This window comes from Gymnodraco acuticeps, unplaced genomic scaffold (genome assembly GCF_902827175.1).
Source record: "Gymnodraco acuticeps unplaced genomic scaffold, fGymAcu1.1, whole genome shotgun sequence".
Classification (NCBI taxonomy): domain Eukaryota; kingdom Metazoa; phylum Chordata; class Actinopteri; order Perciformes; family Bathydraconidae; genus Gymnodraco; species Gymnodraco acuticeps.
Window position 1 is genome coordinate 73,621 of NW_022991967.1, and position 15,213 is coordinate 88,833.

A 15,213-nucleotide genomic window follows, 5' to 3' on the forward strand; every position below is an offset into this window, starting at 1 on the left:
AGTTCCTTTATAGCCCAACATTAGCCACCTTTAGTTTAGCGGTGGTGACGTGAAGTCATGTGACCGTGATGTAGTTCCTTTTTTTATTTCCTGCTTTTTAAACACGTGCTCTCCAGTAGGCTACAGGTTAGCTCTGAGTGTTAGCGAGGCTTGCTAATGTAAACAAAGACGTCCAAAACACGTCAGGCATGGTTTCTGATAGCAACTTTCTGTGGGTCCACCGCCGATTTGACGTCATATCTGTACCCCCTCGTTGTTCCCCCGTTTTTAGAGATGTGGGTTTTATTGTCTGACGCTGCGTGAGTTCCCCGACACACCGGGGACACATGTTGATGTAGAGAAGACATCACAAAGTGCATTTTGCTCGATAGGTCTCCTTTAAATTCTACAGGAAATGAGCAGCGTTTCTAAAAGATATCCCAAATATTCACCTGGAGCTCAAACTGCTGTGTGTGATAATAATAACTCAGGAGGAATTTGGCAAATTATTTATTTATGATTACGAGATTTTACAATTCAACATCAGAAGAAAAATAAAACGTAATCCCCTTTTCGGGAATTTTCAAGATTTTTTAAACAAGGATATAAGAAAAATATTAATACCAATGAAAGGAAGTAAAATATATTTAACTTTTAGATCACTTTGTAAGGAGGATGTGAAAATGAAGCAACTCAAATGAGGAGATGCATTCAGAGCAGTGTGTGTGTGACAGTGTGTGTGTGTGTATCTGACAGTGTGTGTGTGACAGTGTGTGTGTCTGACAGTGTGTGTGTATGTGTGTCTGACAGTGTGTGTGTATCTGACAGTGTGTGTGTCTGACAGTGTGTGTGACAGAGTGTGTGTGTGTGTGCAGGAAAACACCTGCTCAGATTCAACCTATAAAAACATTTCTCCTCACAGTCTTCGTGAGAGACATAAAAAGGAGGTTCAAGCGGAGAAAATCCAGTCCAGAAACCCGTTGACATCCACCAAAGAGTTTTTTTTGTGTTTTTAGGGTGCGCTTCATTTCTTCTCCTCCACAGTCCTGCCGAAGTACTCCTTCTGGAACTGCTGGAACTCTTTCTCCGTGAACAAGGACTCTTTCTCCGGGGTCTTCGGAGCGGGGGCGTCCGGACGGTTCCTCGACTGACGCCCTGAATTGTGGCTCAAAATCTACAAAGAATACAGGATCAAATAAAAAGTTAAATGGAGTTCATACAATAGAATATCAGAAACCTTTATTAGTCCCACAGAGGGAACATTTACGTTGTTACAGCAGAAAAAGAGCAAAAGACGTGCATAAAAAAGTATTAGTTAAAGCAAAGTTATAATATAATCAAAAATAGAATAAAATAAAAAGTGACAATTTACAAAACACACATCCTGTAACAGTCCTGTACAGTAAGTAGATTCGAAGATGCCTAATTTCTGACTGCCGCTAGCTGAAGCTTGGTTGCTAGGTTACTAGCTGGGTGTTCTCCGATAAGGGGCCGGAGGAAAGAAAGCTAGTGATTACTGGTTCCATGTTGATTTAATTCAATACAGATCGTGTGGGGGAGCTGAAAGGCTCTTACCGTACTGGTTACTTTGCAGCCCGGACATTTCCACACAGAAGTACCTTTCAAATCCCATCATTTTAAGACCTTCTAAATCATATTTAAGACCTTTCTTATTTGTTTGATCATATTTAAGACTTTTTAAGGCCTTCAATTCAGATTATCAAATGTAAGACTTTTTAAGGCCCCGCGGGAACCCTGGATGGAGAGATGGAGAAATGGAGAGATGGAGAGATGGAGAGATGGAGAGATGGAGAGATGGATAGATGGAGAGATGGATAGATAGATGGAGAGATGGATAGATGGAGAGATGGAGAGATGGATAGATAGATGGATAGATAGATGGAGAGATGGATAGATGGAGAGATGGATAGATGGATAGATAGATGGAGAGATGGAGAGATGGAGAGATGGAGATGGAGAGATGGATAGATAGATGGAGAGGTGGATAGATAGATGGATGGATAGATGGAGAGATAGATGGATAGATGGATAGATAGATGGATAGATAGATGGATAGATAGATGGAGAGATGGATAGATAGATGGAGAGATGGAGAGATGGATAGATGGATGGATGGATAGATGGAGAGATGGAGAGATGGATAGATGGAGAGAGAGATGGATAGATAGATGGATAGATGGATGGAGAGATGGATAGATGGAGAGATGGATGGATAGATGGAGAGATGGATAGATAGATGGATGGAGAGATGGAGAGATGGATAGATAGATGGATGGATAGATGGAGAGATGGAGAGATGGATAGATAGATAGATGGATGGAGAGATGGATGGATAGATGGATAGATAGATGGATAGATGGATGGAGAGATGGAGAGATGGATAGATGGATAGATGGATAGATGGATGGAGAGATGGAGAGAAAGAAAAAGCTAAATGATGTCTGCATGATTGATGCCTAAAAATACAAGTAAATGATAAATAACCAATAAAAACAAAGACGTTGATTGTTCAACGGCTCTTACCTTCGCAGTGTCCGAGTCTCTGGCTTTGTCGACATCTTCCATAAAGTACTTCAGGTTAACGCTCAGCTGACTCTTCTTCTGCTTCTTTCTGAACTCCTCTACAGAAATACCAACGAAGAAGAGGAGGATGTTTAGAGACAGGAGGAAGGTGTGCAGATGATGTGATCTTTACTAAATAATACAATTAACTTATAAAGCGCTTTCAAGACACACAAAAAGACGTTTTACAAAAGTCACATTTAACAAACACAGTTTTTCTAGATGGGGGAGTTATGAGATGGGGGGGGGGGGTAAAGCAGTTTAGGAGTGGGTTTGGGGGTTAATGAAGACGCTGAATCCACTTCTGACATGTTCAGGAATAAAACTGGCAGTTTTAACCAGAAAGTGGCCATATGTGTACTCTGTGGACTCATTTTGACTACCATGAGGAGTGTTTGATATAGAGAGCACAAGATGAACATGATTATCTCTACTGTGGACAATTTGTGTTCAAATAAGCAATCTGTCCAAATGATCCAGAGTCACTTAAATCTGCAGAATCGACCCAAAATCCATCAAATTCAGCCCAGAGAGACTACAGATATCAGAGACTACAGATATCAGAGACTACAGATATCAGAGACTACAGATATCAGAGACTACAGATATCAGAGACTACGGATATCAGAGACTACAGATATCAGAGACTACAGATATCAGAGACTACGGATATCAGAGACTACGGATATCAGAGACTACGGATATCAGAGACTACAGATATCAGAGACTACAGATATCAGAGACTACAGATATCAGAGACTACAGATATCAGAGACTACAGATATCAGAGACTACAGATATCAGAGACTACAGATATCAGAGACTTCAGATATCAGAGACTACAGATATCAGAGACTACAGATATCAGAGACTACAGATATGGACATTTTCTGGTAAAAACTGCCATTGTTGATGCTGGAAATGTCCTAAATGGACTCAATGGAATAATGATAGACAGTAATAATCAAATTTAAAAAATGTAACTGACCCACTGCAGATTTGATCCTCTTGTCCTTCACGGTGGCTTTGTTCCTCCCGGGTCCCATCTGACCCTGCAGCCTCTTCTTCTGCTTCGTGACGCCCGAACGCTTCGAGCTCACCAGATCCATGACGTCCACAGGGCTGGGAGTCTTCTTCTTCTTCTTCTTCTTCTCTTTACTCACATCTGGGAACAACACAAGGCAGAGGCGAAGTTCAAATTCAAATCCCTCCAACGTAAACAATACAACAACAATAAGATTATGTTACGAGATGCGCAGAGGCCTGTACCACGAAGCCGGATGTTCTCTTAGCGGCTAAATTCAGGGTAAACTCCGGCTTTCCGGTCCTACGAAGCTGGTTCTCTTCTTAGCGGCTAGATCTCCATGGTAACTGATGCTGTGCGGCTAACCTGGTCCGGAGCAGGTTAGGTTGCAGGCTAAGAGCTCAACTCAGTGAAAGCACCGCCTGCTGACCAATCAGAGCTCAGTGTGCGGAGTTTAAAGCGATCAAGTCATATTACAGGAGAAAGGAAATACAGAAAAGCTGCCGTCGCAGGAAAGACGGCCGGCAAAAATCACCGACTGTGTGAACGTGAAAATTAATAGAATATCAGCTCCATCTTCAGAGCAATCTCACTATTATAACATTAGCGTTAAGAAAGCTTACTTAAATATCTGCCACAACATAAGTAACCGGATCAGAGTAACATTAAGTACAGTCCGCGGCATATCACTTCATAATGTATCATATATCTCCTGATCTGAGTCAGCTGAGCCGTATCTGGCCGTGCAACACTCACAGTGTCACATGCTGTATGCAGAAGTATTATTTTAAGCAACACATTAAGTTGATGAAACACTGGAGTCAAATGTAATGAAAGTCAGATCGTGTCTTAGACGGGCAGTGATATCATAAACCTGTTAATGTACGCATTCAAACACTTGTTCTGTCACCAGCTGTATTCACCTTGCAGGTGCAGCTCTGTGGCTTTGATCCTGGATCAAGTGTTTGAGTCATGGATGTTTAAAGTTTAACTTCTTCATATGTCTAATATTAAAGTTCACTTTTCATTCAGGAAGTATGACGCTGCGCTGTCAGTATGCTTCATGTTTGTGATTGGTCGAATGCTCCAGATACCACCCCTTTCATGTGAACGTGCACCTAACTAGATAGGACACGGCTGGCTTGAGCGATCCACTTGATAACCCGCGTCGTAGTACCGTTTAGCGAGAGCGCGTATGTTTTGGATTAGGCCAACCGGCTAACTCAAACATATCCAGGTTAGGTTGAGCCAGCTTCTGATATACACCTGAACATCAGCAGGAGAGGACTCTTTAAAGTAGAGACACTACATACTGATATACACCATAACATCAGCAGGAGAGAACTCTTTAAAGTAGATAGACTACATACTGATATACACCTGAACATCAGCAGGAGAGGACTCTTTAAAGTAGAGACACTACATACTGATATACACCTGAACATCAGCAGGAGGACTCTTTAAAGTAGAGACACTACATACTGATATACACCTGAACATCAGCAGGAGAGGACTCTTTAAAGTAGAGACACTACATACTGATATACACCTGAACATCAGCAGGAGAGGACTCTTTAAAGTAGAGATGCTACATACTGATATACACCTGATCATCAGCAGGAGAGGACTCTTTAAAGTAGAGACACTACATACTGATATACACCATAACATCAGCAGGAGAGAACTCTTTAAAGTAGATAGACTACATACTGATATACACCTGAACATCAGCAGGAGAGGACTCTTTAAAGTAGAGACACTACATACTGATATACACCATAACATCAGCAGGAGAGAACTCTTTAAAGTAGATAGACTACATACTGATATACACCTGAACATCAGCAGGAGAGGACTCTTTAAAGTAGAGACACTACATACTGATATACACCTGAACATCAGCAGGAGGACTCTTTAAAGTAGAGACACTACATACTGATATACACCTGAACATCAGCAGGAGAGGACTCTTTAAAGTAGAGACACTACATACTGATATACACCTGAACATCAGCAGGAGAGGACTCTTTAAAGTAGAGATGCTACATACTGATATACACCTGATCATCAGCAGGAGAGGACTCTTTAAAGTAGAGACACTACATACTGATATACACCATAACATCAGCAGGAGAGAACTCTTTAAAGTAGATAGACTACATACTGATATACACCTGAACATCAGCAGGAGAGGACTCTTTAAAGTAGAGACACTACATACTGATATACACCTGAACATCAGCAGGAGGACTCTTTAAAGTAGAGACACTACATACTGATATACACCTGAACATCAGCAGGAGAGGACTCTTTAAAGTAGAGATGCTACATACTGATATACACCTGATCATCAGCAGGAGAGGACTCTTTAAAGTAGAGACACTACATACTGATATACACCTGAACATCAGCAGGAGAGGACTCTTTAAAGTAGAGACACTACATACTGATATACACCTGAACATCAGCAGGAGGACTCTTTAAAGTAGAGACACTACATACTGATATACACCTGAACATCAGCAGGAGAGGACTCTTTAAAGTAGATACACTACATACTGATATACACCTGAACATCATCAGGAGAGGACTCTTTAATGTAGAGACACTACATACTGATATACACCTGAACATCAGCAGGAGAGAACTCTTTAAAGTAGAGACACTACATACTGATATACACCTGAACATCAGCAGGAGGACTCTTTAAAGTAGAGACACTACATACTGATATACACCATAACATCAGCAGGAGAGAACTCTTTAAAGTAGAGACACTACATACTGATATACACCTGAACATCAGCAGGAGGACTCTTTAAAGTAGAGACACTACATACTGATATACACCTGAACATCAGCAGGAGAGGACTCTTTAAAGTAGAGACACTACATACTGATATACACCTGAACATCAGCAGGAGAGGACTCTTTAAAGTAAAGACACTACATACTGATATACACCTGAACATCAGCAGGAGAGGACTCTTTAAAGTAGAGATGCTACATACTGATATACACCTGATCATCAGCAGGAGAGGACTCTTTAAAGTAGAGACACTACATACTGATATACACCATAACATCAGCAGGAGAGAACTCTTTAAAGTAGAGACACTACATACTGATATACACCTGAACACCAGCAGGAGGACTCTTTAAAGTAGAGACACTACATACTGATATACACCTGAACATCAGCAGGAGAGGACTCTTTAAAGTAGATACACTACATACTGATATACACCTGAACATCAGCAGGAGAGGACTCTTTAAAGTAGAGACACTACATACTGATATACACCTGAACATCAGCAGGAGGACTCTTTAAAGTAGAGACACTACATACTGATATACACCTGAACATCAGCAGGAGAGGACTCTTTAAAGTAGAGATGCTACATACTGATATACACCTGATCATCAGCAGGAGAGGACTCTTTAAAGTAGAGACACTACATACTGATATACACCATAACATCAGCAGGAGAGAACTCTTTAAAGTAGAGACACTACATACTGATATACACCTGAACATCAGCAGGAGGACTCTTTAAAGTAGAGACACTACATACTGATATACACCTGAACATCAGCAGGAGAGGACTCTTTAAAGTAGATACACTACATACTGATATACACCTGAACATCAGCAGGAGAGGACTCTTTAAAGTAGAGACACTACATACTGATATACACCATAACATCAGCAGGAGAGAACTCTTTAAAGTAGATAGACTACATACTGATATACACCTGAACATCAGCAGGAGAGGACTCTTTAAAGTAGAGACACTACATACTGATATACACCTGAACATCAGCAGGAGGACTCTTTAAAGTAGAGACACTACATACTGATATACACCTGAACATCAGCAGGAGAGGACTCTTTAAAGTAGAGACACTACATACTGATATACACCTGAACATCAGCAGGAGAGGACTCTTTAAAGTAGAGATGCTACATACTGATATACACCTGATCATCAGCAGGAGAGGACTCTTTAAAGTAGAGACACTACATACTGATATACACCATAACATCAGCAGGAGAGAACTCTTTAAAGTAGATAAACTACATACTGATATACACCTGAACATCAGCAGGAGAGGACTCTTTAAAGTAGAGACACTACATACTGATATACACCTGAACATCAGCAGGAGGACTCTTTAAAGTAGAGACACTACATACTGATATACACCTGAACATCAGCAGGAGAGGACTCTTTAAAGTAGAGATGCTACATACTGATATACACCTGATCATCAGCAGGAGAGGACTCTTTAAAGTAGAGACACTACATACTGATATACACCTGAACATCAGCAGGAGAGGACTCTTTAAAGTAGAGACACTACATACTGATATACACCTGAACATCAGCAGGAGGACTCTTTAAAGTAGAGACACTACATACTGATATACACCTGAACATCAGCAGGAGAGGACTCTTTAAAGTAGATACACTACATACTGATATACACCTGAACATCATCAGGAGAGGACTCTTTAATGTAGAGACACTACATACTGATATACACCTGAACATCAGCAGGAGAGAACTCTTTAAAGTAGAGACACTACATACTGATATACACCTGAACATCAGCAGGAGGACTCTTTAAAGTAGAGACACTACATACTGATATACACCATAACATCAGCAGGAGAGAACTCTTTAAAGTAGAGACACTACATACTGATATACACCTGAACATCAGCAGGAGGACTCTTTAAAGTAGAGACACTACATACTGATATACACCTGAACATCAGCAGGAGAGGACTCTTTAGAGTAGAGACACTACATACTGATATACACCTGAACATCAGCAGGAGAGGACTCTTTAAAGTAAAGACACTACATACTGATATACACCTGAACATCAGCAGGAGAGGACTCTTTAAAGTAGAGATGCTACATACTGATATACACCTGATCATCAGCAGGAGAGGACTCTTTAAAGTAGAGACACTACATACTGATATACACCATAACATCAGCAGGAGAGAACTCTTTAAAGTAGAGACACTACATACTGATATACACCTGAACACCAGCAGGAGGACTCTTTAAAGTAGAGACACTACATACTGATATACACCTGAACATCAGCAGGAGAGGACTCTTTAAAGTAGATACACTACATACTGATATACACCTGAACATCAGCAGGAGAGGACTCTTTAAAGTAGAGACACTACATACTGATATACACCTGAACATCAGCAGGAGGACTCTTTAAAGTAGAGACACTACATACTGATATACACCTGAACATCAGCAGGAGAGGACTCTTTAAAGTAGAGATGCTACATACTGATATACACCTGATCATCAGCAGGAGAGGACTCTTTAAAGTAGAGACACTACATACTGATATACACCATAACATCAGCAGGAGAGAACTCTTTAAAGTAGAGACACTACATACTGATATACACCTGAACATCAGCAGGAGGACTCTTTAAAGTAGAGACACTACATACTGATATACACCTGAACATCAGCAGGAGAGGACTCTTTAAAGTAGATACACTACATACTGATATACACCTGAACATCAGCAGGAGAGGACTCTTTAAAGTAGATACACTACATACTGATATACACCTGAACATCAGCAGGAGAGGACTTTTTAAAGTAGAGACACTACATACTGATATACACCTGAACATCAGCAGGAGAGGACTCTTTAAAGTAGAGATGCTACATACTGATATACACCTGATCATCAGCAGGAGAGGACTCTTTAAAGTAGAGACACTACATACTGATATACACCATAACATCAGCAGGAGAGAACTCTTTAAAGTAGAGACACTACATACTGATATACACCTGAACATCAGCAGGAGGACTCTTTAAAGTAGAGACACTACATACTGATATACACCTGAACATCAGCAGGAGAGGACTCTTTAAAGTAGATACACTACATACTGATATACACCTGAACATCAGCAGGAGAGGACTCTTTAAAGTAGAGACACTACATACTGATATACACCTGAACATCAGCAGGAGGACTCTTTAAAGTAGAGACACTACATACTGATATACACCTGAACATCAGCAGGAGAGGACTCTTTAAAGTAGAGATGCTACATACTGATATACACCTGATCATCAGCAGGAGAGGACTCTTTAAAGTAGAGACACTACATACTGATATACACCATAACATCAGCAGGAGAGAACTCTTTAAAGTAGAGACACTACATACTGATATACACCTGAACATCAGCAGGAGGACTCTTTAAAGTAGAGACACTACATACTGATATACACCTGAACATCAGCAGGAGAGGACTCTTTAAAGTAGATACACTACATACTGATATACACCTGAACATCAGCAGGAGAGGACTCTTTAAAGTAGAGACACTACATACTGATATACACCTGAACATCAGCAGGAGGACTCTTTAAAGTAGAGACACTACATACTGATATACACCTGAACATCAGCAGGAGAGGACTCTTTAAAGTAGATACACTACATACTGATATACACCTGAACATCAGCAGGAGAGGACTCTTTAAAGTAGATACACTACATACTGATATACACCTGAACATCAGCAGGAGAGGACTTTTTAAAGTAGAGACACTACATACTGATATACACCTGAACATCAGCAGGAGAGGACTCTTTAAAGTAGAGACACTACATACTGATATACACCTGAACATCAGCAGGAGAGGACTCTTTAAAGTAGATACACTACATACTGATATACACCTGAACATCAGCAGGAGAGGACTCTTTAAAGTAGAGACGCTACATACTGATACACACCTGAACATCAGCAGGAGAGGACTCTTTAAAGTAGAGACGCTACATACTGATATACACCTGAACATCAGCAGGAGAGGACTCTTTAAAGTAGAGATGCTACATACTGATATACACCTGAACATCAGCAGGAGAGGACTCTTTAAAGTAGAGACATTACATACTGATATACACCTGAACATCAGCAGGAGAGGACTCTTTAAAGTAGAGACACTACATACTGATATACACCTGAACATCAGCAGGAGGACTCTTTAAAGTAGAGACACTACATACTGATATACACCTGAACATCAGCAGGAGAGGACTCTTTAAAGTAGATACACTACATACTGATATACACCTGAACATCAGCAGGAGAGGACTCTTTAAAGTAGATACACTACATACTGATATACACCTGAACATCAGCAGGAGAGGACTTTTTAAAGTAGAGACACTACATACTGATATACACCTGAACATCAGCAGGAGAGGACTCTTTAAAGTAGAGACACTACATACTGATATACACCTGAACATCAGCAGGAGAGGACTCTTTAAAGTAGAGACACTACATACTGATATACACCTGAACATCAGCAGGAGAGGACTCTTTAAAGTAAAGACACTACATACTGATATACACCTGAACATCAGCAGGAGAGGACTCTTTAAAGTAGAGACACTACATACTGATATACACCTGAACATCAGCAGGAGAGGACTCTTTAAAGTAGAGATGCTACATACTGATATACACCTGAACATCAGCAGGAGAGGACTCTTTAAAGTAGAGACACTACATACTGATATACACCTGAACATCAGCAGGAGAGGACTCTTTAAAGTAGAGACACTACATACTGATATACACCTGAACATCAGCAGGAGGACTCTTTAAAGTAGAGACACTACATACTGATATACACCTGAACATCAGCAGGAGAGGACTCTTTAAAGTAGAGACACTACATACTGTTATACACCTGAACATCAGCAGGAGAGGACTCTTTAAAGTAGAGACACTACATACTGATATACACCTGAACATCAGCAGGAGAGGACTCTTTAAAGTAGAGACACTACATACTGATATACACCTGAACATCAGCAGGAGAGGACTCTTTAAAGTAGATACACTACATACTGATATACACCTGAACATCAGCAGGAGAGGACTTTTTAAAGTAGAGACACTACATACTGATATACACCTGAACATCAGCAGGAGAGGACTCTTTAAAGTAGAGACACTACATACTGATATACACCTGAACATCAGCAGGAGAGGACTCTTTAAAGTAGAGACACTACATACTGATATACACCTGAACATCAGCAGGAGAGGACTCTTTAAAGTAAAGACACTACATACTGATATACACCTGAACATCAGCAGGAGAGGACTCTTTAAAGTAGAGACACTACATACTGATATACACCTGAACATCAGCAGGAGAGGACTCTTTAAAGTAGAGATGCTACATACTGATATACACCTGAACATCAGCAGGAGAGGACTCTTTAAAGTAGAGACACTACATACTGATATACACCTGAACATCAGCAGGAGAGGACTCTTTAAAGTAGAGACACTACATACTGATATACACCTGAACATCAGCAGGAGAGGACTCTTTAAAGTAAAGACACTACATACTGATATACACCTGAACATCAGCAGGAGAGGACTCTTTAAAGTAGATACACTACATACTGATATACACCTGAACATCAGCAGGAGAGGACTCTTTAAAGTAGAGACACTACATACTGATATACACCTGAACATCAACAGGAGAGGACTCTTTAAAGTAGAAACACTACACACTGATATACACCTGAACATCAGCAGGAGAGGACTTTTTAATAATACGCATATTCTGGCTATATTAAGACAATGTCCTGTGAAATACATTAAAAAAGCCTGGTTTGGAGGAGTTTTTAAAGTATTTAGGAATTCAATGATGATGACAAATATAGGAATAAATGAACCTCTGTTTACATTTCATTTTAAGACAGCAGCAGAGGAGAAGAACTGTTCAAACGGATGCTAACGCTAGCTGTGATTTAGCTATGAAGCTACGGATAAAAAGCTAAAACGGACCTTTAATGTCTTCGTTCAGCAGCTCCAGCCCTCTGCGGACCAACGACGCAGACATCCCGGTTTTAATACAACGAGTTTGAGTTTAAATGAATAAACTATAGCAGCTACATGAATATGAAACAGCTTCAACTCTCAACAGCAACACATGTGCGTTTATCAACATCCGGTGAGAAGCTCGTGTGCATCACTTAAAAGCGACCGACTGGAAAACCGTTCAAGAAGCGTGACGTTCTCTTCTTCTTTTTGGATCTAAGAGGCGGTTGGCTTCCAGAGGTTGCATTACCGCCCACTGCTGGATAACTAATGAAACTACCCTTTTCAAAACTAACAGACAATACTAATAAAGGTAAAGATGACAATAAATAAAGGTGAATATGTTAACCTCTTATCTCGAAAAACTAGCCTGCTAATTTAATTGCTCTAGACTGAGAGGAGATGACTCTCAGCACCATCAAAAACTAGTTAACTTCTCTCAGACTTTCTTTCTGCCTCGTCAGCACAGTGTAGTGAATTCAGATCTTATACTTGAGTAAAAGTAGAATTACTCAGATCTTGTACTTGAGTAAAAGTAGAAGTACTCAGATCTTGTACTTGAGTAAAAGTAGAAGTACTCAGATCTTGTAGTAAAAGTAGAAGTACTCAGATCTTGTAGTAAAAGTAGAAGTACTCAGATCTTGTAGCAAAAGTAGAAGTACTCAGATCTTGTAGTAAAAGTAGAAGTAATCACCTTTGGATAAAAGCCAAGTTTTATGGAGAGCTGTGATGTTGTTTTTTTCTTACAGCATTTTTCAAGTATCAAGAATAATTTACCTACATTGGATTGTCTTTTCAACCTTATAACAGACATTATGAGGCCATATATCTAACAAAAAAGTGTGGACACTCCTGGTCTACAGCAACGACAACATGGAAATGGCTATGCAAAACACACTGCAATGACATCTCCAGAACCCCCCTAAAAGGGTCCCCATGCTACTTGGGAAGGTAACTAACTAATACAAGTACCTTTATCAAAACTAATGCAAACTACTAATATAGGTAAAGATGACAATAAATAAACGTAAATAAAGCTAAATATGTTAACCTCTTATCTCGAAAAACTAGCCTGCTAATTGAATTGCTCTAGACTGAGAGGAGATGACTCTCAGCACCATCAGAACTAGTTAAATCCTCTCAGACTTTCTTTCTGCCTCGTCAGCACAGTCGTGGCTTTCTTCCTTATTTTCCATCGAGCCACGAGACGCCTTCAACAAACATTTCTAACTAGTTTTCCTTCTTTTATATTTGTTGAACTCACAGTTGATGAGTTGCTTGGCCTCCGATGGTTTGGATGATATTTTGCAATGTGTTTGCTAAAAATAAAATAACAAACTTTTCACACAGGTAACAAAGACAACAGGCCTTTACAAAAGTCAAAACAAATCAAACACAACTCAAATAAAATAACAACTTAGGTGCTCTTTCTTTCTTCCTTTCTATGTATACATTTAATGGTAACTTAAACGGTATCTTAACGGTTAAAAACTGCCTCGGTGGCTTCTTTCTGACAGGTTTCGGACCCATCTCTGTCTCTTTAGAGGAGGCACGTGGGAAATGTAGTCCTTTATATGTTGTTGACTACAAACGTCACAATTAGTTGGCCTTTTTATAAAAACAAAATACTGGCTCTAACAATCCCAGTTGATCACCATGGCCAGAAACGCTATGAACTTAGTCTCGTCCTAAAACAAGCAATAATCCTCTCGACTCCAACCGGATTTACACTCCCTGTTTCCTCGACTCTTCCCTTTCTTTTTTTAATAACAATTCACTCAAAACAAACAAATCAATTCAAAGGCTTTATTGTCAAATGCACATAAGCTACAGGTAGAGATGGCAATAGAAATCTTAAGACATAAATCACGACAAAGACATCAAAGATACGATGAAAATAGTGCAAGAAATCTATATAAACGTAAATAGAACATGATATACAAGAACAGAATGTAAAATGTAATATTGTAAAGTAAGATGAAAATACTGTTTATTACGGTGATAACTATTGAGATAAATACATGGTAAGATGACAACAGATGAATGTTTATGGATGTTCTTAAAGGTCACATGTCATGGCCATTTCTACTGATCATAATTCCATTGTTGAGGTCTACTAGAATAGATTTACATTGATCAATGTTCCAAACTCTCATTGGTTTCTCACAGCATCTCTGTAAAGTCTGTGTATTCACTCTCTGTCCTAAACGGCTTGTTGGAGCTCCTGCCCCCCCCCCCCCCCCCTCCCTGTGAGCCCAGTGTGCTCTGATTGGTCGGGACGTTGCAAGGCTCGCTGCTCAGCGAGCTGGCTTACTGGTGTGGTTTCCGGGTCGGCGAAACAGCGAGACACAGCGAAACTCATCCTGAGCACACACACACACACTCACAGCCGAAGTAAAAACAATAAGTATGGCTTGATATTGAGAAGGAAAAAGGTTTATAACGCTGTGAGAATGGGTCTGCGGAGAGCGTTCCTCCACCATCCCAACTCGTCTGTTACCAACCAGGGAGCTCTATGCAAGTCAATGGGACTCCCTGATAGTTGAACATTTACGCTAAAGATCCTGGTGTGTGAGGAGCTCCGCGGATTGGTCCATTTTGGTTCCGGGAAGAAACAAATGGAAAAAGAGAAATGTCCAACGAGGCGTTCTGGGGCAGCACAGACAGGTCTTCTCTGTGATAGAGCTTTACTCGCTAC

At 40.2% G+C, this 15,213-nt stretch overlaps 1 protein-coding gene across 2 annotated transcripts; it reads right to left on the reverse strand.

Moving 5' to 3' along the window:
* Positions 1–473: 473 nt before the first annotated feature.
* Positions 474–12,681, reverse strand: rps19bp1 (ribosomal protein S19 binding protein 1). Of its 2 annotated transcripts, XR_004567491.1 has the most exons (5): positions 12,483–12,681; positions 3,551–3,727; positions 2,524–2,621; positions 795–1,153; positions 474–758 (listed from the first exon to the last, which is right to left on the reverse strand). XR_004567491.1 is itself a non-coding variant. In XM_034200787.1 (4 exons), the coding sequence occupies exons 1-4, from the start codon at positions 12,535–12,537 to the stop codon at positions 1,004–1,006; spliced, it is 480 nt and encodes a 159-aa protein (XP_034056678.1). In that variant the 5' UTR covers positions 12,538–12,681; the 3' UTR covers positions 474–1,003. The 2 variants fall into 2 exon arrangements, 1 of the variants encoding a protein (XP_034056678.1); XM_034200787.1 differs by having other exon boundaries at positions 474–1,153.
* Between the last annotated feature and the right edge of the window lie 2,532 nt (positions 12,682–15,213).

Coding starts and splice junctions, on each gene's coding strand:
- rps19bp1 (XM_034200787.1), bottom strand. CDS start 12,537: ATGTCTGCGTCGTTGGTCCGCAGAGGGCTGGAGCTGCTGAACGAAGAC. Junction 3,728..12,482: donor GCTGAACGAAGACATTAAAG/GTCCGTTTTAGC, acceptor TGTTGTTCCCAG/ATGTGAGTAAAGAGAAGAAG. Junction 2,622..3,550: donor GAGGATCAAATCTGCAGTGG/GTCAGTTACATT, acceptor GTATTTCTGTAG/AGGAGTTCAGAAAGAAGCAG.